The sequence below is a fragment of the Pseudorca crassidens genome, chromosome 9, assembly GCF_039906515.1.
Source record: "Pseudorca crassidens isolate mPseCra1 chromosome 9, mPseCra1.hap1, whole genome shotgun sequence".
In the NCBI taxonomy this organism is placed as follows: domain Eukaryota; kingdom Metazoa; phylum Chordata; class Mammalia; order Artiodactyla; family Delphinidae; genus Pseudorca; species Pseudorca crassidens.
The window spans coordinates 99,597,990-99,619,958 of NC_090304.1; the positions used below are offsets into that span (position 1 = coordinate 99,597,990).

A 21,969-nucleotide genomic window follows, 5' to 3' on the forward strand; every position below is an offset into this window, starting at 1 on the left:
GGTGGGCTAGGTTCAAAGGATGCAAGTAGGGCGCTTCGCGCAGAGCCTGACACACGGGAACCTCTCGGTAAATCTTAGTAGCAGCAGCAGCAGCAATGTATTCTGATGCAGATGCCATGAGAATTCACTTTGAGAACTCACTAGCACCTCCATGCACTAAATACCAACAGTGAAAGACAAAATAAGAAAATATGACACAGTTGTACTCAAAAAAACAAGGTAAACACCTCATAGACCAGAAAACTAAATAGCAAAGGAAGGTGCAAGACAGAAGTGGCTGGGATTGAAGACATTCAGGGTCACCAGGATCGGAGGGCCCTGCTTTGACCATCGTCGTATATGCGTTTGTACATTGTGTCATAATTATCATTTACGTCAATAGCTTACTCACCCCAACCACACACAGAGAGCTCCTCAAACATAGAAATTGGGTTTTCTTCATCTTTATGTTCCCTGGACTTCTCCAACTGCCAGGTATGTGGTCTGTGTTCAAACTAAGAAAGAAAAGGAAAGGCTGGTGAAGCGTTATTAGCTCACAAGTCCAATGGACCTAATATCTCCTTTAAAAACCTATCCTTACAACTCCCTATTTCATTTTATGAGACCGGCATTACCCTGATACCAAAGCCAGATAAGAATACTACAAGAAAAGAGAACTGCAGGCCAATATTCTCAACAAAATTTTAGCAAACCAAATTCCACAGCACATCAAAAGGATCGTACACCATGATCAAGTGGGATTCATCCCTGGGTTGCAAGGGTGGCGCAACATACAAAAATCAATAAATGTGATACACCACATTTATTGTGGTGTATTTATTTAGAAAAAAGATGATAAAAATTATATGATCATCTCAGTAGATGCAGAAAAAGCATTTGACAATATACACCATCCTCTTCATGATAAAAATTGTTCAACAGATTGGGTATAGAAGGAACATATCTAAACATAATAAAGGCAATTTATGGCAAGTCCACAGCTAACATCATACTCAACGGTGAAAGGTTGAAAGCTTTTCCTCTAAGATCAGGAACAAGACAAGCATGGCCACTCTCACCACTGCTATTCAACATAGTTCTGGAAGTTCTAGCCAGAGCAATTAGGCAAGATAAATAAATAAAAGGCATCCAAACTGGAAGAGAAGAAGTGAAACTCTCTTTGTTTGCAGATGACATGATCTTATATATAGGAAATCCTAAAGACTCAGAAAATCCTAGAACTGTCAAAACTAATCAAATTCAGCAAAGTTGCAGGATACAAAATCAACATACAGAAGTCAGTTGTGCACAAAAACTCAAAATGGATCAAGGACCTAAATGTAAGGCCGGACGCTATAAAACTCTTAGAGAAGAACATAGGCAGAACACTCTTTGACGTAGATCACAGCAGGATCTTTTTTAAAATTTATTTTATTATTCTTGGCTGTGTTGGGTCTTCATTGCTGCATGCAGGCTTTCTCTAGTTGCGGCGAGCGGGGGCTACTCTTGGTTACGGTGCACATGCTTCTCATTGCAGTGGCTTCTCGTTGCAGAGCACGGGCTCTAGGCATACAGGCTTCAGTAGTTGCAAGATGCGGGCTCAGTAGTTGCAGCATGCAGGCTCAGTAGTTGTAGCTCGCAGGCCCTAGAACGCAGGCTCAGTAGTTGTGGCGCACGGGCTTAGTTGCTCCGTGGCATGTGGGATCTTCCTGGACCAGGGCTCGAACCCATGTCCCCTGCATTGGCAGGCGGATTCTTAACCACTGCGCCACCAGGGAAGCCCGCATGTCTCCTTTTGAATTATGGTTTTCTCAGGGTATAGGCCCAGTAGTGCGATTGCTGGGTCATGTGGTAGTTCTACTGAGAAAAGGGATCCTTGTGCACCGTTGGTGGGAATGTAAACGGGTACAACCACTACGGAAACACTATGGAGGGTCCACAAAAAATTAACAATAGAACTACCGTATGATCCAGCAATCCCACTTCTGGGGTATATCCAAAGGAAATGAAAACAAGATCTCAGAGAGATATCTCCACATAATATCACTTACATGTGGAATCTAAAAAAGCCAAGCTCAGAGAAACAGACAGTAGAGTAGCATGGACACCCATGGGACCGTGGGGAGGCGGAAATAGGGAGAGACTGGTCAAAGGGCTACAAACTTACAGTTAAAAGCTGAATACATTCTGGGGATCTAATGTACAGCATTGTGATTATAGTTAACAATACTGTATTATATTCTTGAAAGCTGATGAGAGAGTAAAGCTTCAATGTTCTCACCACCAAAAAGAAAATGTGACATAATGGAGGTGTTAGCTAAGACTATGGTGGTCATCATTTTGCAATGTATAAATGTATCAAATCAATACCTTGTACACCCTTAAACTTACACCATGTTATACATCAATGAAATCCCAATAAAACTGGAAAAAGATTAAGTAAAACTTACCCTTACTGCTTATCGTGTGCAAGCCTACTAGAGGCTTGGGAAATCTCTGGTGACTTAAATAGATAAAGCGATCTAACCTCTGCTTGGCTTCCTCTTATTCATGTGACCTGGGACTGACTGTCAGTAAAATTAGTCAAACTGCTATGAGATATCCTGCAAGGGAAGCCTGAACTGAATGTTTCATTTTTCAGCTGGTCACTTTGACACCATGCGCACATGGCCTTTATTTCTGTACATTCTGCATATTAGGACCCCACTTCTACATAGTTGAAATACTCTTCCCTGTGCCTCCATCCTTTCTAGGGAAATGGATAAACAGAAATATGGGAACTTTAGAAAGGTCTTGAACTAAAACTTAGAGTAATGTCAGTTGCTTTGTCTTGGGATCAAAATGTTTTCGATGCCTTTGTTCATTTTTCTATTGCAGACCTCACATTCCAGTCAGCAAATTAGTGGTTTCAGAATCCTATGACACCTATATCAGTAGAAGTTTCCAAGTAACAAAGGAAATAATAAGTGAATGTAAAAGTAAAGGTAGGTATTATTTTGGACTCCATAGTTAAATCTGTGATCATTTTTCCACCATGGTTAATTGGCTATTCAAGATGGTTCAACGTGCTTTGACAGACTTGCTTAGTAGGAAAGAAAAATATTTCCAGACTCTCTTATAGATACTTTCATGTTAAATTTGTACTATTCTCTTGAGTACCTCAAATGGTAGATATTCCGTGGAAATACATCAGACTTAGTTACTCTATGAAATAACAGAATTCTGCATTTCAGCTATTTATCTTCCACTCTCTGAAGGAGGTTCCCTATTACAGTTGCCAGAAATTCTTTACCATAACACTGTTTTGCCTCTAATTTGATCCAGGAGCATGGACACCTACACACAAACACACTGACACAAATATACCTACCGTCACTACTACCACCAACCAAGAGCAGTGTGCTATACGACTCAGGTCTGCCACTGAATCTTATAATCATTGAACTCAAATATTTAATGATGTGTAGGACTGTAATATTTGTAGTAGAAAGGGCAGATTATAAGAGAGTCTGCACGTTCCCATCCCCCACTAAAAGTTAAAATATTTATCTTCATAGAGCAAAGGCTGGATTTACGTACACCAGAAAGTTAACAGTGGGTAGCCCAGGTCAACAGTATTATGGATGGTTCCCGCCTTCCAGTTATCACTTGTAAGCCACTCACTTCATGACCACCCCTGTGGTACCACCCATCCCCACTGCAAAGAAACTCAGCTTGTTCTATCAACCAGAAAGTCTCAAGTGCTCACAGCTCTACAATGGCAACATCAAAAACTATAATATATTAGAATAGCAGAGAGGCCTGTAGACATAGAACAGTTTTGTACCTTGATTGAGGTGATGGTTCCCAAAAGCTCCACATGTGATAGACTTGGCTAAAGCTGGTGAAATCCGAATAGGCTGTGTGGATTATACCCGTGTTCATTTCCTAGTGTTGATAGTATACCTTAGGCAAGATGTTACTATCAGAGAGGCTGTGTGAAGGGTGCATGGGACCTACCTAGTGTGTGTGTGTATAGTATATATGCAAGATACATATTGTATATATATGTATGTATATGTGTAATGTATATACATATTATATAATATGTGTATATAGTATATATAAAATATACACACGTATATTTAATATGTAAAATATGTATTTGTTACCTTCTGTGAATCTAATTACTTTAAGATTAAAAGTAGGTTTGTTGTTGGGTTTTTCTGTTGTTTTTGTTTGTTTGTTTTTTGTTTTTAATGACATTAGGCTGCCTTAACAATACAAAGCGTTTTCAAAATCTTGCTTTTGGCCGAATTGTCTCCTTCTCGAAAATGTTTGCCTCTCCCTGGAACACTTGGCTTCAGTACTTATTACAAGGTTTACATATGTCTTTATAGAAACAGTCTTTTCAGTCCTTGCTTTTTTGCCCCCAGGAAATAACATCCTGATTGTGGCCCACGCATCTTCCCTTGAAGCGTGCACCTGCCAGCTTCAGGGCCTGTCACCTCAGAACTCCAAGGACTTTGTGCAAATGGTCCGAAAGGTAATTCCTCCTTGCATTTCAGGGGCCTGTGGGGCCTCGGAGCTTCAGAATGGTTCAGTGCTGGCTGATAGCGAAGTTCTTTGGAGCTGGGAAGGTACATTTATTGGTTTATTCAACCAAGATGTATTGAATGGGGCTCTGTTTAAGGCGCTTTATCAGGCCTTGGGTAAGAGAAAAAGATGTGTTTGAGCTACTTCTAGCTTCTAAGAGCTAAAACTTAAGAAGTAGCTAAGAATCATAAGCAAATTGTCTGGATTTCCCTGTGGGACCGTGGAACGGATACGGAGGAGGTTTGTGGGCCAAAACACAGCATCTGATAGCTCAGCTGGAAGAGAGGTCCTGGCGGATAGGCCAAAGGAAGCAGTGATTCAAAATGAGGAGGCTGCAAGGCAAACCCAGGAACAAGGCAGCGAGACAGAAAACCCACCAGGCTGACCAACACATCTGGATTCTTCCTTCTCATGCCTGTGGAAGAGGTTTTCCCGTCAGCCACCCTCCCACATACACTTCCCTCCAGGCTGAGTTATATGCTTCCCGTAACTATCCCCAGAGAACCTGGTTCAAACTCGACGGCAACTCTTTTCTCATTTTTTAAAAACTTACTTACGTGTCTGTCCTTCCCATTAGTCTGTAAGCTGCCTGAGGGCAGAGATTTTTGTCTTGTTCATAAATGCAACTCTGGACACACACACAAGTACGTTTTGAAATGCCATGCCTACTGAAGTTAGGAAGGGCACACAGCTTCAGCTCTGAATGTGTTAGACACACATGCCAAAAAATGCAAGAAAAAGCAGGATAAAACAGATTCTTAAAACTTGATTCATCTTTCCCATTGTCCAAGTATAATTTCAGAAAGGTTTGAGCTGCGTTTTCAGCTTGACTTGTAATTAGGAATGAACTCCTAGCACCTTAGCTTTATACATGAGTTCCTTTTTTTCCTCCCGTGCTATATAGAAACCATCTATAAAGAATTGCACTAGAAGCGCTCACCATGTAATGAATCCTTCCAAAGAATCCTCTTGCGTTGTAAATACTCTTCCTTCTAATGTATCAGTTCTCTCCATTTCATTTTCAATATTTTGGAGGGGATGCTTGCCTACAAAGCCCTTATTCATTCCTTTGAATTTTCCTTCGTCTAGGTAAAAGTTAGAGCACTCAACCTGTTTTCCCTTTCTTTACTATCTTACTTCAGATCCCCTACTTGGGGTTTTGTTCCTGTGAAGAATTAGGAGAAACTGGAATCTGGCAGCTGACAGACCCACCAATCCTCCCTCTTACCCATGGACCAACTGGGGGCTTCAACTGGAGAGAGACCCTGCTGCAAGAATAACCGCACGAGCGAACAAGAAGAAAAGATGTGAGGAAGGCTTTGGGACAGTGTCTTTTCGTGTACTTAGTAACAGTGGGAAAGTCTGCACCACATCCTAAGTGGACAGCTCAGAATCATTTAGCATATTTCCTTTCAGGCTTTAATGTTCTTAGGATGAGACCATGTCAAGGAGAGAAAGACTTGATTCAGGGGAAAAAAATTCATTCTCCCTGGACTCTTGCCTCGCTAACAAGGCTTTCAAGAATTGTCTTCCTATACAGGGGCACCTGCTACAGCAGAGGATGTTTCCTCCCTTCCATCTGTGCTAAGGAGCCTGGGTCCTCCCAAAGAGAGCTGCCAGCCCACTCTGAGGAAAGATGCAGGAGAATCCAGCTGGAGGGACACCAAGCTACCAGTCCAGTGATGGGCTTTTCTTTTCTTTGTAACTCCATGTTCCAGTTAAAACCAAGCTGCAGAATTCTTTTAAGGTGATTAGAAAACATGCGGTTGCCCATCAGTTTCTACCCTCAGTATGACCCACACACACACTAGTGCTGCTGGCTCAGGCCATCTGCCGGAGGACTCTAACCTTCACCCTGGTACCACCACATCACATTTTCTCTAGAGAAAAGCTGACTACAGCTTTGTGCTACTGTCCTACCCCCCTTGCTTCTATCTATCTGTGAAATGGGGAGACAGCATTTTTACTCTCCAGAAGCACTTTTGGATACTCAGGAGGAAGATAAGATAAACGTGTGAAGTATTCAATTGTAGGAGCAACGAACTTGCCAAATATATCAAAGGAGTTCCTCGTGTCACAGCCTAACGAGCCACAGGACTTCTGAATCACCGTGATTCGCTCGTCTTCGCCCCGAGAGTCTAGACCATGTTAACTGGTTAAGGATGTTGACATTTTCAGATGTATGTGAAATACATTCTTGGAGTCAGCAAGAAGCTCATTCTTGTGCAATATGGACGTCGTTACAAACCATACCAAGGGTCAGGTCATTGTACGCTTACAGTACCTGTCAACCATAACAGAACACCCACAAATGCATCAGTTACATCCAGAGATGTATTATGAAGTCAGGGAACTAACTTAAATGATGACAGTCACGACTGCACTGCTGCTTGTGCTGTCGTTTTTATTTGTTTGTTTGTTTTGCTATGGTAATTTAAAAGAGGTAGGTAGGGCTACTTAAGGAAAGTTGGGAGAGCCACATCCTGTGGTATCTCGTCACACTTGCTTCCTGAATTTAGAGGGAGTTTATTTAAAAGAAAAACAAATTGACAGTCAAACGAAAACAGTTATCAATGTCTAGTTAATTGTGTGACTAGCTGACTGTTGACGGCAGCAGACAATGGTCTGGCATGGTATAGTTCACTCTAGAATATATACGCAAAATGAAATCTCAGCCATTTAAAGAGAACATTCATGTAAAACAAGTCAGTATACATTGTAGCATTAAACAAGCTTCAGAACCCAAAGGAGAAAACATATGGGATATAAAAATAGATCTATGCTCCTATTTGAAACTAGAATTTGATGATCCTTGAAAAGAAGAGGAAGTGAAAGGATGCTGGCTATGTATGTTAATCTGCAAGAGGATTATTGTTGAGTTTTTTTTTTAAGTCACTTAGAGAAATATGTCATGAATTTTATATTTTAAGAAACAAATCTTGATTTCTTCCAGCATTGCACAAACACTGATCCAGCTTCTGGGTCTAGAAATAACTCTGTGCTGACATGATTGATTAATATAAAAGTTTTCATCTTAAACTGGGGGAAATACTCATATTAAAGGTTTTAAGAGAAAAGTCACAGTATGGCCAATGCAATGTCACTGCCAGTCATTCTTTTATCTGTAATTAGGTGAATCCACTGTAATCAGATCTATAATGTTTATTAGATTCTCCACAAATTTTCATGGACTTTCAATGCTCAGAATAATGCGCGAACATCTCATATTCGATTTCCTTGAAAATTGTAGCAGTGTGTTCTGGACAGGGTCTGTACTTGTATAGAACAAAGTTCAGAACAGGTTATCCCTCTCTCCTTCTCCATGATCTTAAGCCTTTGATGACCTGATAGATTGGTTTAGCTGGGCTACGGTCCAGTGTCCTTAGTCCAATATGGACAAAGCCTTAGGCCATCATCTGTGTGAGCAAAGGAAGGCAAAGATCTGAAATAATCTTCTGAATAATTTAGGGTGGAAAACCTTGAGTCAAAGAGTTTATTCCTCTGCTTTATCCAGAGATTGTTGATCAAAATGGCCTGAATGATCTGAATTCTCATGAAATTCTCTTTTCACATTTACCTAATTAAAAAACTAAACTTGGACTCCAGTTGAGAAATTCTTTGGAAATTGTGTTGAATCTATGTGTAATAAAAGGAAGAGACAACTGTATTACATGATTTCATATCCATTTAAAAATTCTAAATTGCTATTACAACTCCAAGTTCAGGCTGGTTTCTTTTGAACTGAGGCTGCTGCTTGTTAAATGTTCTGGGGGGCTAGGAGAAAGAAGGAAGGTAGAAGGGAGGGAGAGGGGGAAGGAAGCAAGGGAGAAAGGAAGGAAATGCCAGATTGGAAGAAGCAAATGGTTTCCTGTAGAGAGGAAATTTTGTTTTTTTAATGTTGAAAGTTATCTGAAATAAACTGAGATAAAATTAACTAAAGGATTTAATCTGGATTGAAAGTCCAAAACAGTCTGCTGCCTGCACAAGTGTGCCACACCAACCCGCTAATGGCTCAGTATTATTCACAGATAGACTTTGGTTTCAGTGATTTTAAAATGCCACGTCTATTCCTTTGTGGACTAGAATAATTGGCACATTTTAATGCACAAGCTGGGGGTTTCATTTTCCCAGGCTCCCTCTCCATCACTGCAATGGTAGCTGGGAGCTTATTGCTTCACCCCAGCAAGGAGTTCAGAATACAGTGTTTTCCATTACATTTAGATTCATAGAATCTGAATGGCTGATTAAATGGCCATCTGATGGCTGAAAGAGGGGGGTATTTTTCACCCTGTATTGAAAGGCTTGGGGGAGTCTCTAGTTTTTATTTTAATTATACTTTAACCAAAGAATTCTTTTAAAGTAACCTTATATTTGAAAGACAATTTTGCAAAAAATGAAAATAATAAAAAATAAAAAATATCTTCTGGAGTGATGTCAGTTTGGTAAATCATTGTTGATCCTTTTCTTGCATCTTAGGCTGCTGTGGTCATTTTCCTGTCAGTGGAATTTGGAATGCCTATAGATTGTCATTCAGTTGTGCTTAGCATTACCATAAATGTATCTTTTCCACTCAACTAGCTGTGTCCGTATTAAATCAAGTCTCTTATTTCAATTACCTAGTGTCACTAGGGACTGACTGAAGAACTGCAGAGAGGTTCCTATCTCGTTGCCTTTGTAGAAAGGCGTCCCTGGGTGGTAAGGGAGGTATTCCTCGTAACCTAGGCACTCTGCCGCTCCGGTGTCTAATTTGAAAGCAGTGATGAATTGCTCTTTTGAATTTACTCTAAGTCACGCGTGTGTTGGAATACAGATGAGCCTCCTTTAACTTTCGCAGGCACAGTCACAACTGGCCCGTCTGCACCAACTTCTCAGATAATGAGGCGCAGGGTTATTTGCATTTAAATTGTAGTCCTGCACACGTGTGAGAACTCAGAGACGCCAGTCTTGCTGCCTCGCCATGAGGGATGAGATCGGGCGGAGGAGGGAAGGGAAAAGAGCGACTTAACATCTATTTTAGGTGAATATTCACTTTACTAAGGTGATGGGGGGATATTTTGTTAGGTGACGGCAGATGCTTTTCATGTTTAAACATAGGATTCACTTTGGATTTGCTTCGCTTTCGTACCGCAACATATTGAATTTTCCTAGGGAAGTGACTAGCTGTAACAGAAATTCAAGGAAGGGGGAAAAGTCGCCTCTAAATGCAGAGGAAATCACTTGATTTTTAAATACATATACTATTTTGTTCCGTGTGTGTAAGCTTAAAATTATGATGATGAATAGTCAGAACTTAATATACCATCAGTTCTTACAAATGTTTTACACTGCACCATTTAGCTGCCATTACTCACACAGAAATCGGAATTTTTGCAGCTGCTCAACTATTCTTGGACTCTGTACAGGATACATATGTATGTATAATGGGAAATATGTACTGGTTCTTTCTTTGATGGCCACCCAAGATTGGGAACACCATCCTGAAGCATTTTGGTTACACGTAGACCATTTTAAACCTGTTTGGGGAGGTGTACTGGTTTCTTTCTCATTTATAAAGCTATGTATCATTTTTCTATGTGATTCAGGCATATTTATTTGGTGAAAAGGGTTTGTAATTATAAAAGAGGAAACCACACCTAATTGTGTCGCCAAATTCCTTGTAAAGTACCTGTGGCATCTGTGCTTTTCCTGGCTGCGTGCTCTTCTCCATACAGCTCTGGCACCATTGTAATTAGTTCATTCCATTCCATGAGCAGCTCCATTTAAGTGGTTCCTAGATGATTTAATAAAGAGAAACTGTGTCCTCAGTCGATCCAGAGCGATCTCATATTACACTGAGTGGTCTCGACTCCTATCATGTCCTCAGACCTTGCTGTGGTCATTATTATTTCATAAATGTCCATTAAGAGTGGGATCCTTCCCTCAGAGGGGCACTTGCTGCTCAAGGAAATGAGAGGAGGCTCCGGCAGCACCGTGGGCCTCTGCTCCCTTCTGGTTGGGCATCTCTCTGAGCCGTCCTGGCTGGAGAGGTGAAAACCCACCCAGGAATGAAAGAGCGAGCTCCAAAAGTCTTCCTCTGCCCCACGTGCGAGGCTTCATCCCTCACCACTACCCACCCGGAGGAGGTGTACCAGGAATGATGCATAGAGAAAGAATTTGGGTCAGAGAGAGGACAATTCCAGTTCAAACTGGGTTCCACACTACTAAAAGCCATAGACCCCATTTCTGAAGTAATGATATGTTAAGCTAATAGGTTTTAAAATAAGCCATGTATGCAAATGTATACTGAGAACATGAACACACATTTTCGTTGGCACAACTGGCTACTACCCTTGCAGGGTTTACTTACTGAGGAAACTTAACAGCTAATGCTCAGATCTGACAAAAGACCAAGCTGTGCTTAGCCTTGTGGCTGGTTCTCAGCTGTTCTGTGCTTGACAGTTTCCCAAGCTCATTTTGCCCTTTTGTGATATACGTACAGGCTGCCTGCACATCCAAAGAAAACGAATCATTGTGCTTTGGATCTGTTTAAGCTTAAATAAGCAAAAATGTTTGGGTTTTTTTTTTTTTTTGGAAAGCTGTTTGAGGACCAAAAAGCAGTTTTCCTTCGAAAGAAAGAGAATGCGTCATTTTGCCCAAAGTAAACATGTAAAACCCAGATGGCTTGCTCCTGACCACGAAAGGATGCCAAGGTTCATGTAGCTTGCTGGTTGTCATTGTATTGATGGGACAATTCAGAAAGTCTTTGTATCACTGAAGAGGAACTTGATATTGTACCGGAGAGGAACCCCTAATTCCAGAGTCAGATAGAGCCATGTTCTGATCCTGGCTCAGCTACTTCCTAGATCCCTTAAACTCATTTCACCTGGAAAAATGGGTGCATAATGATTTTTTATAGCATGCTTATGAGCATCAAATAGGATAATATAAAATACCTAATACTACATGCTAATAATAAAAAGATACTACGTGCTGATAACTAAATCGCTTTTTGCTAAGGCCAAGATAAAATCACTCATCTAGCCGTTCCTCTTGTCTATGGGGAATATCAGGGACAAGGAATAAAACAGCCTCATTCATACTGGTGTCACTTTACTATCTGCCCCATAATTTAGCTTCTGTAGTAAGAGGAGAATGGTAAAAGTTGGGGTGTTTGTTGAATTCTGTGATTTGTCTAAGAGGCTGCCCTAATGATTTTACGACCTTCCCCAAGTATAATTGTTTATAGTTTTAAAAGCACATTCTCATTTGATCCTCAAAACAATTTTTCAGGGTAAGGAGATCAGGTATTATTAACTCATATGAGAGAAATTAAGATACTAAGATCCTAAGGTTGTAGACTTATCCTTCATTCTACAACACTGATTGAATGCTACGTTCCTAGCAGGTGGCAGGTGGAGGTACAGCGGCAAATCAAAAAGCAAGGTCCCGGGGCTTCCCTGGTGGCGCAGTGGTTGGGAGTCCGCCTGCCGATGCAGGGGACACGGGTTCGTGCCCCGGTCTGGGAAGATCCCACATGCTGTGGAGCGGCTGGGCCTGTGAGCCATGGCCGCTGGGCCTGCGCGTCCGGAGCCTGTGCTCCGCAACGGGAGAGGCCAAAACGGTGAGAGGCCCGCGTACCGCAAAAAAAAAAAAAAAAAAACAAGGTCCCTGCTTTCATGAATTTTGGAGATAGACAATGAATCCACAAGTAAACAAAATAATTACAGGTGTTGATCCATGTTGTTTAGGAGGAAAATGGGTTATATGATAGTACATTTGGAAGGGATGCAGGGCGGGGGATGCTACCTGAGATGGGATGGCCAGCTTTGGTGTACCTGAGCAGTGGCAATGAAGCCAGCAGTGGAGGCTTGAGTAGAAACTGGTTGTGGTGAAGAGCTAAATGAGGAGGCTCCTGGGGAGACAGAATGAGTAATCCCCCACGTGGGAAGGAGCTAAGGGTTAGAACAAAGGGGGTCAGTGGGCTAAACCTTCATGAGCATGGCAGGAAGTGGGGGGAAATGAGTCAGGAGAGGAAGGCAGACCCAGAAACACGGGGCCCTGTACACCAGGGCTCTGCAGAATCTGGCCTACAGCCCTGTGTTTGTCCAGCCCACAAGCTAAGGACGTTTTTACAATTTTAAATGGTCGAAAAACATCAAAAGGATATTGTGCAAAAAGATACAAGCACCCCTATGTTCATACTAGCACTATTCACAATAGCCAAAACATGGAAACAACCTAAATGTCCATCGACAGATGAGTGGATAAAGAAGATGTGGTGTACATATCTATATACAATGGAACACTACTCAGCCATAAATAAACAAAATATTGCCACTTGTAGCAACACGGACACAACTAGAGATTATCATACTAAGTGACGTCACTCAGAAAGAGAAAGACAAACACCATATGGTATCACATATATGGAATCTAAAATACGACACAAATGAACCTATCTACAAAACAGAAACAGACTCACAGACATAGAGGTCAGACTTGTGGTTGCCAAGGGAGAGGAAGGGAGGGAGAGGGATAGACTGGGAATTTCGGGTTGGTAGATACAAACTATTACATTTAGAATGGATAAACAATAAGGTCCTACTGTATAGCACAGGGAACTCTATCCAGTCTCCTGGGATAAACCATAATGGAAAAGAGTGTTAAAAAAAGAATGTGTCTATATGTGGAAAACTGAGTCACTTTGCTGTACAGCAGAGCTTGTCACAGCATTGTAAATCAGCTATACTTCAATTTTAAAAAAAAAGAATATTATGTCAGGACACAACTCAATAATTATAGGAAATCCAAATTCCAGTCTCTATAATAAAGTTTTGTTTTTTTAAGTTTAGTTTTATAATTATAATAAAGTTTATTGGCACATGGCCATGCTCATTCATTGACATATTGCTTACAGCTGCTTCCTGGATACAAGGGCAGAGGTGAGTACAAGAGGACACAAGACCCTCAAAGCCTGAAATATTTACTTCTTGGCGCTTTACCAAAAAAGTTAGCCGGCCTCTGTTGTGGACCACGGTGAAGCATTTGGATTTTGTTCTAAGCCCAGAGTCCAGCACAGAAACCATTCCTACTGTATAACAAATGAAGAGGCTGGTAATGTCCAGTAGGTGGCAAAATGACAGCCAGCATTTAGTGAGGGCTTATCTCGTAAACCTCTTTAATCTTCTCAACAACCCTATTTTAAAGATACTATTATTATTCCCAATTTACAAAAGAGGAAGCTGAGTCTTAGATTCTACAACCTGCCCAAAGTCACATGGCTGGATTTGTTGGAGCTAAGATCCCAGCCCTGTCAGCCTGGTTCCAGAGCCTGGACAACCAGTTTGAAATATTTTTGAAAGAAATTTTAAGGAAAATATTGAAGAACCCTGAGGCACCTGGGGGATACATGGGTTCTTCAGAACACAGTTGGAAAACAATTGCTCTCATCCAACCCCCTCATTTGCACATGAAGACACCAAGGGAAGTCACTTGTCCTGGGAGATCTGTGAGCTAAGATCTGAAGCTGGAGATGGCTTTCCTGCGGTACCTTCCCCCAAACCACAATTTCCTTCTGAAATCAGCTCTTACTTGAGTTCTGTTTTCAGAATGATCCATTTGATTAGGTTGTAGGTAGAAGCCTTAAGAACAAAAGCTGAGCTGGCCCTTTCGTTTTCCAGGAACGTCTCACCTGCTGTGGTTCCTGTGGGGACAAGATGCAGCCCCGCTCCCTGAGGTCTGCAGATTTATGGAGGATCTTGGATGTGCCGCCGTGCTGGCCACGATGGAGAATGTGTTTGATTCATACCTCCCAGTCACCTTATGCTGTCATTATTCTTCCCATTTTACAGATGAGGACACTGATACCAAGAGACAAGTATTCTTCTCAAGACGACAGGGCTGCTAGTGACAGGGCCCAGTGGACAAGTCCGGGTATGTCTGCCCCACCACCCCTTATTCATCCCGCTAAGCTCTGCTGCTCCTAGGAAGCCCTTTTCTCAATCGATAACTAGTTACAGAGGCTGCTGCTCTGGTTTGCAAACTCCCCAACCACTCTGTGTAAGTCGACAACAGTGCTCAGAGAATCCCGACAAGGTGTGAACTGGGCATCCTGCATCTGCTGGGAAATGCAGGCCAGGCCACCTCTGGCCCTGGCTTTGGGAAAGGTCACAGGAGCCATGAAAGGTCAAGAAGAAAGTTTAGGCCCCTCTTGTAATTGCAACAAAAACCCCAGGGGCTTCTTTCTGCATGGGGAAATCCCCTATCCTTTCTGACCCTTAAAAGAGTCCATTTTCACCTACTTGATAAATCTCCTTTTCAGAATTTTTTTCTTCCTGACAACCTAGGTTGATCAGGGTGATGATGTTTATTTCTCTCAAATCTGTCCCAACACCACGACCCCATCAAATGCTACCTCCTATGAGTACGAAAACATACCAAGGGGATTTCATGAAACCCAGATCAAAGTGACAAATGGGCTATCAGCTATGAGACCTCCCACATACAACGCGGTCAGTAGACACTTTTCCATGAGAAAATAGGTAGAAGGTCACTCCTTGACCACTATGCTCTGACCTCACCTTTTTCCTCCACTTGCTAAGCAGGCACAAACTGCTCCCTTCCCCTGCTGAGCCCCCTGTGGGCTGCAGGCTGAAGTGGGGGTGTTGAGAGGGGGAAGGACCATGAAAACCACAAGGGCATGTCACTCAGAGCCTGCCTTGCAGCATTTCCCCCACGGACCATTTGTCCTTTCTGAGCCCAGTGGACTACTGTGACATTTCTCAAGGTTGGCAACCAGTTGATAGCACATCCATGGGTGAATAAGATATACTCATCATCTCCCAGAGGGCAATTTAAAGTAAGATCTGGGCTTCCCTGGTGGCGCAGTGGTTGGGAGTCTGCCTGCCAATGCAGGAGACACGGGTTCGAGCCCTGGTCTGGGAAGATCCCACATGCCGCGGAGCAACTGAGCCCGTGAGCCACAACTACTGAGCTTGCACGTCTGGAGCCTGTGCTCCGCAACAGGAGAGGCCATGACAGTCAGAGGCCCGCGCACCGCGATGAAGAGTGGCCCCCGCTCGCCACAACTGGAGAAAGCCCTCGCACAGAAACGAAGACCCAACACAGCCAAAAATAAATAAATAAATAAATAAAAATTAAAAAAATAATAATAATAAAGTAAGATCTTTAATGCTCTGAAAAAAATTGTAAGACAAGCATCCTTCTAGGCTCAGAGAAAAAGAGCGGTGTTTCTACCTCAGATGGAGAATTCATTCATTCTTTCATTCACTCACTCATTTGACAACCTATTTCAGGTGCTGTTGTGGGTCAGTTTCCCTGGAAAACAGATGCTGAGATGGAGACTTGTATGCGGGAGTTTATAGCCACACTCTCAGGACAACACTTGTGAAGGAAGCAAGATGGGGCGGAGAGAGTTGCTGAAATGGGGTGCTGTGGCAACAAAGGTCTCAGCTAATCCTGATCCCAAGGGGAGCTCTGAAGCTGGACCATTTCCCTTTAGAGCTGCTCCACCTGGAGGCAAGGGCACAGGACCTTTCAGCCCCTCTCGATGGGGCCCATGGAGGGGCCCCATGGAGGAGGTGTGACTTGGGCAAAATGATTCTCCCCACTGAAGGCAATTCTCAGAGAAGGAGCCAGCTGACACATCCCAGCCTCCCAGCCTCTGGGGGATGGACGGAGAATCTGAGTATCACACCTGAGTGTACACTCCAGGTGCCAACTAAGGACCGGCATTTACTTTAACATCTCTTGTTAACCTTGAACTTTTCCTCGGAATTAGGAGATTATCACAAAAAGCAGACGTGGAAACACACCAGGTTCCCCTTAGTTAAAGTTTTGCTACAGCTGATTCAATTTAATAAACAATTATTTAACCCTATCCTATGGTAAACAACCAGAAGTCCATCTACAGGTGAATGGGCAGGCAAACTGTGGTAAATTCATATCATGTGCTACTACCCAGCCACAGAAAGGAATAAACCCTCGACAAATTATTTTGAGATGAACCTCAAAATAATCATGCCAAATGGAAGAACAGTGACAGAAAGTAGATCAGTGGTTGCCTGAAGAGGGAAGGTAAAGAGGGAAGGAGAGGATTACAGTAGGCAGGAAGAAACTTTAGGGGGCAATGGATAGTTCACCATTTTGATTGTAATGATGATTTTATGGGTGTATACATATATCAACATTTATCAAATTGTGCATGTTAAATATGGACAATTCATTATGTCAATTATATCTAAATAAAGCTATTTTTTAAAATAACTATGATCTTCAGACTAAACAACAAAGCTATAGTAATCAAAACAGTATGGTACTGGCACAAAAACAGATGCATGGATCAATGAAACAGGATAGGAAGCCCAGAAATAAACCTACACACTTATGGTCAATTAATCTATGACAAAGAAGGCAAGAATATACAATGGAGAAAAAGCAGTCTCTTCAGTAAGTGGTGCTGGGAAGACTGGACAGCCACATGTAAAAGAATGAAACTAGAACATTCTCTAATACCATATACAAAAATCAACTCAAAATGGGTTAAATACCTAAATGTAAGACCAGATACTATAAAAATCTTAGAGGAAAACATAGGCAAAACACTCTTTGACATAATCACAGCTATATTTTTTGGATCCATCTCTTAGAGTAATGGCAATAAAGGCAAAAATAAACAAGGGGGATGAATTGGGAGACTGGGATAGACATATACACATATATACACTAATATGTATAAGACAGATAACTAATGAGAACCTGCTGTATAGCACAGGGACTCCACTTCGCTGTACAGTAGAAACTTACACAACATTGTAAGACAACTATACCCCAATTAAAAAAAAAAGTGGGACCTAATTAAACTTAATTTTTTCCTTTGCATAGCAAAGGAAACCAAAAGAAAGACAACCTATGGAATGGGAGAAAATATTTGCAAACAGTGCAACTGACAAGGGATTACTTTCCAAAATATACAAATAGCTCATACAGTTCAATATCAAAAAAACAACCCAGTCAAAACGTGGGCAGAAGACCTAAATAGACATTTCTTTAAAGAAGACATACAGATGGACAACAGGCACATGTAAAGATGCTCAAGATCACTAATTACGGGGCTTCCCTCGTGGCACAGTGATTACGAAGCCACCTGCCAATGCAGGAGACACAGGTTCAAGCCCTGGTCCAGGAAGATCCCACATGCTGCAGAGCAACTAAGCCCACGTACCACAACCACTGAAGCCTGCAGGCCTAGAGCCCGTGCTCTGCAATAAGAAGCCACCACAATGAGAAGCCCGCACACCACAACGAAGAGTAGCCCCCACTCGCCACAACTAGAGAAAGCCCACGCACAGCAATGAAGACCCAAATGCAGCCAAAAAATAATAAAATTAATTAATTAATTAAAAATTAAACAGTAAATTTAAAAAAGATTGCTAATTATTAGGGAAACTCACATCAAAACTACGATGAGGTATAACCTCACACCAGTCAGAATGGCCATCATCAAAAATTCTACAAACAATAAATGCTGGAGAGGGTGTGGAGAAAAGGGAACCCTCTTGCACTGTTGGTGGGAATGTAAATTGATACAGCCACTGTGGAGAACAGTAAGGAGGTTCCTTAAAAAACTAAAAAGAGAACTACCACATTATCCTGCCATCCTACTCCTGAGCATATATCCAGAGAAAACCATAATTTAAAAAGATACATGCACCCAATGTTCATTGCAGCACTATTTACAATAGCCAAGACTTGGAATTGACCTAAATGTTCATCAACAGATGAATGGATAAAGAAGATATGATATATCCATACAATGGAATATTACTCAGTGATAAAAAAAGAATGAAATAATGCCATTTGCAGCAGATAACCTAGAGATTATCATACGAAGTGAAGTAAGTCAGACAGAGAAAGACAAATATCACATGATGTCACTTATATATGGAATCTAAACGAATGATACAAATGAACTTATTTACAAAACAGAAATAGATTCACAGACATAGAAAATCAGCTTATGGCTACCAAAGGGGAAAGGGAGGGGAGGGATAAATTAGGGGTTTGGGACTAACAGATACAGACTACTATATATAAAATAGAGGGCTTCCCTGGTGGCGCAGTGGTTGAGAGTCCGCCTGCCGATGTAGGGGATACGGGTTCGTGCCCCGGTCCGGGAAGATCCCACATGCCGCAGAGCAGCTGGGCCCGTGAGCCACAGGAGAGGCCACAACAGTGAGAGGCCCGCGTACCGCAAAAAAAAAAAAAAAAAAAAGATAATCAACAAGGACCTACTGTATAGCACAGGGAACTCTGCTCAATATCTTGTAACAACCTATAATGGAAAAGAATCTGGAAAAGGTATACATATATACATATGTGTACCATATATATATATATATATATATATATATATCTTTGCTGTATACCAGAAACTAATACAACATTGTAAATCAACCATATTTCAATTTTTAAAAGAAGAATAAAAAATAAACTGTACTATGAAATGGTCTGTGCCAGCCTTCAGGAACACTAAACTAAATAAGAAACAAACTCTTCTTTCGGGGACTCAGAGGCTAGCAAGGGAGATACATGGATACTCAACTAAATATAATAGAAATCAGAACAACAGCTAGTATGATAAAAACAAAGAAATTATCATGGGGGCAAAGAAAAGTGGAGAACTGAATTTTTTTCTGGGAGGCTAGAGGATAGCAACAGCTAACTCGTATAGTATTTACTATGCATCCTTTGTCCTTTAATTCCCACATCAACCATGTGAGTGGGTGCTGTCATTCTACCCATTTCACAGGTGAGAAAACCGAGGCTTTGATTCCAGAGAGACTGTTTCCAGAGTCCACATTCTTAATCCCTAGTTACTATTCCTCTCTGAGAAGTGCCGAATCAATCTGGGCCTCAGAAGACAAACAGAATCACCCCAGAAAGAGAAAGCTATTTTAGGTAGAGAGGGCAGTACAAACTACAACCCAGTGTGAACCATGACGATATAGACGTACTGGATGCTTGAAATAGGACAAGAATTTTCTATGAGTATGGGGAATGGAGGGAAAGGAGGCTGAAATGGGGGCCAGGGTGTGACTGGCCTTGAATGATCTGCTAAAGAGTTTGCACTATAACCTTCAGGCAAAAGGGAACCACTAAAGGTTTTTGAACAGAAGAGTAACAAATCAGATTTGTGTTTTTGAAAGAGAATGAGAAAGACTACCTGCCTACAGTGAAATGAACACTCGGCAAATTTCATGCAAATCCATTCTCAAAAGACCATCTGATTCACAGATATTGCACTAAAACTACATTAAATCAGTAGATCTGGGACAAACTACACTGTAAATTTAGGTCAGTCTCAGAACGTTTTATTCTCTGGTCACCTGAGTCTTGTATTCATTCTGTTACTTCCACCTGTTTCTCCACATTTTTACCAAATAGAAAATCACAGAAAACCACTATTGGAAAAGAGAGAAGCAAAGTGACCCCTCTCCAGGCCCTACCTGAATTTAGTTCAGACCGGGTCCAAGATTTTTTTCCCACTGGCTTAAAATGAGAACTCCCAAGATGACACTTCTACCTTTGTTTCTTGTCAAAGTGATTTTTTTTTTAACCTCCTCATACATTCAACCTAGATGATAAGCTCAAGATCTGAAAAATCAACCAGTAATTAAGTCCAGACATGTTTCTGGCTTTATGAGGGCATATCTGACACCCTTGTGTCAAGAGGAAAAGGACAGCCTTTTCCTCATGTGCTTTGACAGGAAGTATTAGAAAATTCTATAAGGAACAGTATTCTTCTAGGTGAAAACAAACGTGGGAAACTATGAACTAGCCACAGGCTAGTTCACACCTTCCAAGGGAGGCCCAGAGACACCTTGTATGCACTTTCCTTGGGTTTTCTTAAGGGGGTACAGACAGATCAAGTGTCACTCTAAAGCAAGGACAAGACGTTAGCAGGAAAATCAAATGCTTAGACAGCCTTGGAGCCTTAAATATAAAAACTTGAAGTCCCTAGAGGGAATCTTATGGGGAAGAAGAGAGAAATCAGACCAAATACTCAGAAGTCTTGGTTTGTATTCTCAGTTCCGCCACTCACTCACTGTGTCATCTCAACCAAACTCCTCAATTCTCTATTTTGAAAAATGGTACGATGCAACCTACTGATGCCCTGCTCCCATACATATCCATATATTCAAGAAGCATTTATGGAGAACCTTCTATGGCCCTACAGCCACACCAGCCGGTAGCAGAGACAGGGCTACCTCTCACATCTCACGGTTTCAATGCCAGAAAACCCTCACCATCAGTGCTGCTCACATTCGCCTTCTGATACCTGGAGACCTTGTTAGACATACCAGTAGCTCCTCATTCCAGTGAGATTCTCATTTAATCAATCTGGAGCAGATCCTACCCATCTGCTGCTTTTTAGCTGGGGGCCCAAGGCATTTATAACCTCAATTTGAGAAAGAGGACACTACATCCTGATAAACTCTACAAGGAAACAATATTTCTCTCAGTTTTTTACTCTCTTTCTACCTGTTAAAATAGCTAAAATATTTGAAAGACATTTTTGATGGATATAATGTTCCCTACCCAAACTATCAACACATTTCAGAGTACTAACGCTAATTTCAATTAGAACCAGTAAATATTATTTCCTTTACAATTTTCTAAACATGGCAGACTAACCTCTGTTTTCTAAACATAAGTCTACCTGTATTTTGCTGTGTGTCCCCAGAAAAATGAAATAAAGTCTATCTCAATTTGTCCAGTAAATGAGAATTAAATACCAAAAATTGTTCATTTGCATACTCTCACCCCCACTAAGATCATATTCTCTTTAAACACAAGGCTTTATCTTTCACATCTGATCATATCTTAGAGCGGTGCATACTAGATGGCTAGATAAATAAAGAGATGGATGCTGGATGAATGACAGATGGGTAGATGGGTGGGTGGATGGATACACAGGTTTTTTAAATGAGTAAATCTGTGATCTAGTGAACTTTGCCCCCTGACAACCATTAGAAATTGTTTCCAGAGTTAGAAATATATTCACAAGGGTTCAGCAAAAATTGCCTAATTTTAATTGTTTAATAAACTAGACAAGTGAAAACAAGGTGACGTCACTACACAGGAACATTTTAATATCTCTTGCACTCCCTCCTCTCCCCAAAAGCCCTGCCACTAGTTGACTTACCAGGACTACCCACGTGCAATAGAAAGATTTTTGCCACCAACACATCACTCACCCCTCTCCACAATCGAGGTGACACATGTGGTCCCCTAAATGTTCCACCGGGAGGTATTTTGGGGGCAGCTAACTAAGAGGGGGGCTTCCAGAGCGGATGGAGGAGGTGAGACACATGAGGTCACAGAGCCACTGCCTCCCCCTTTCAAAAGAAACCA

The 21,969-nt window shown here is 41.6% G+C and overlaps 1 protein-coding gene across 3 annotated transcripts in view; it reads left to right on the top strand.

Moving 5' to 3' along the window:
• Positions 1–10,385, top strand: part of UBASH3B (ubiquitin associated and SH3 domain containing B) — a 141,910-nt gene extending 131,525 nt beyond the window's left edge. For all 3 annotated transcript variants that reach the window (XM_067751362.1, XM_067751360.1, XM_067751363.1), the window contains exons 12-14: positions 2,857–2,963; positions 4,395–4,504; positions 5,697–10,385. In XM_067751362.1, coding sequence (XP_067607463.1) covers positions 2,857–2,963; positions 4,395–4,504; positions 5,697–5,834 — 355 coding nt within the window. In that variant the 3' untranslated portion in view covers positions 5,835–10,385. The remainder of the gene's footprint in view (positions 1–2,856; positions 2,964–4,394; positions 4,505–5,696) is intronic.
• The last annotated feature ends 11,584 nt before the right edge of the window (positions 10,386–21,969 follow it).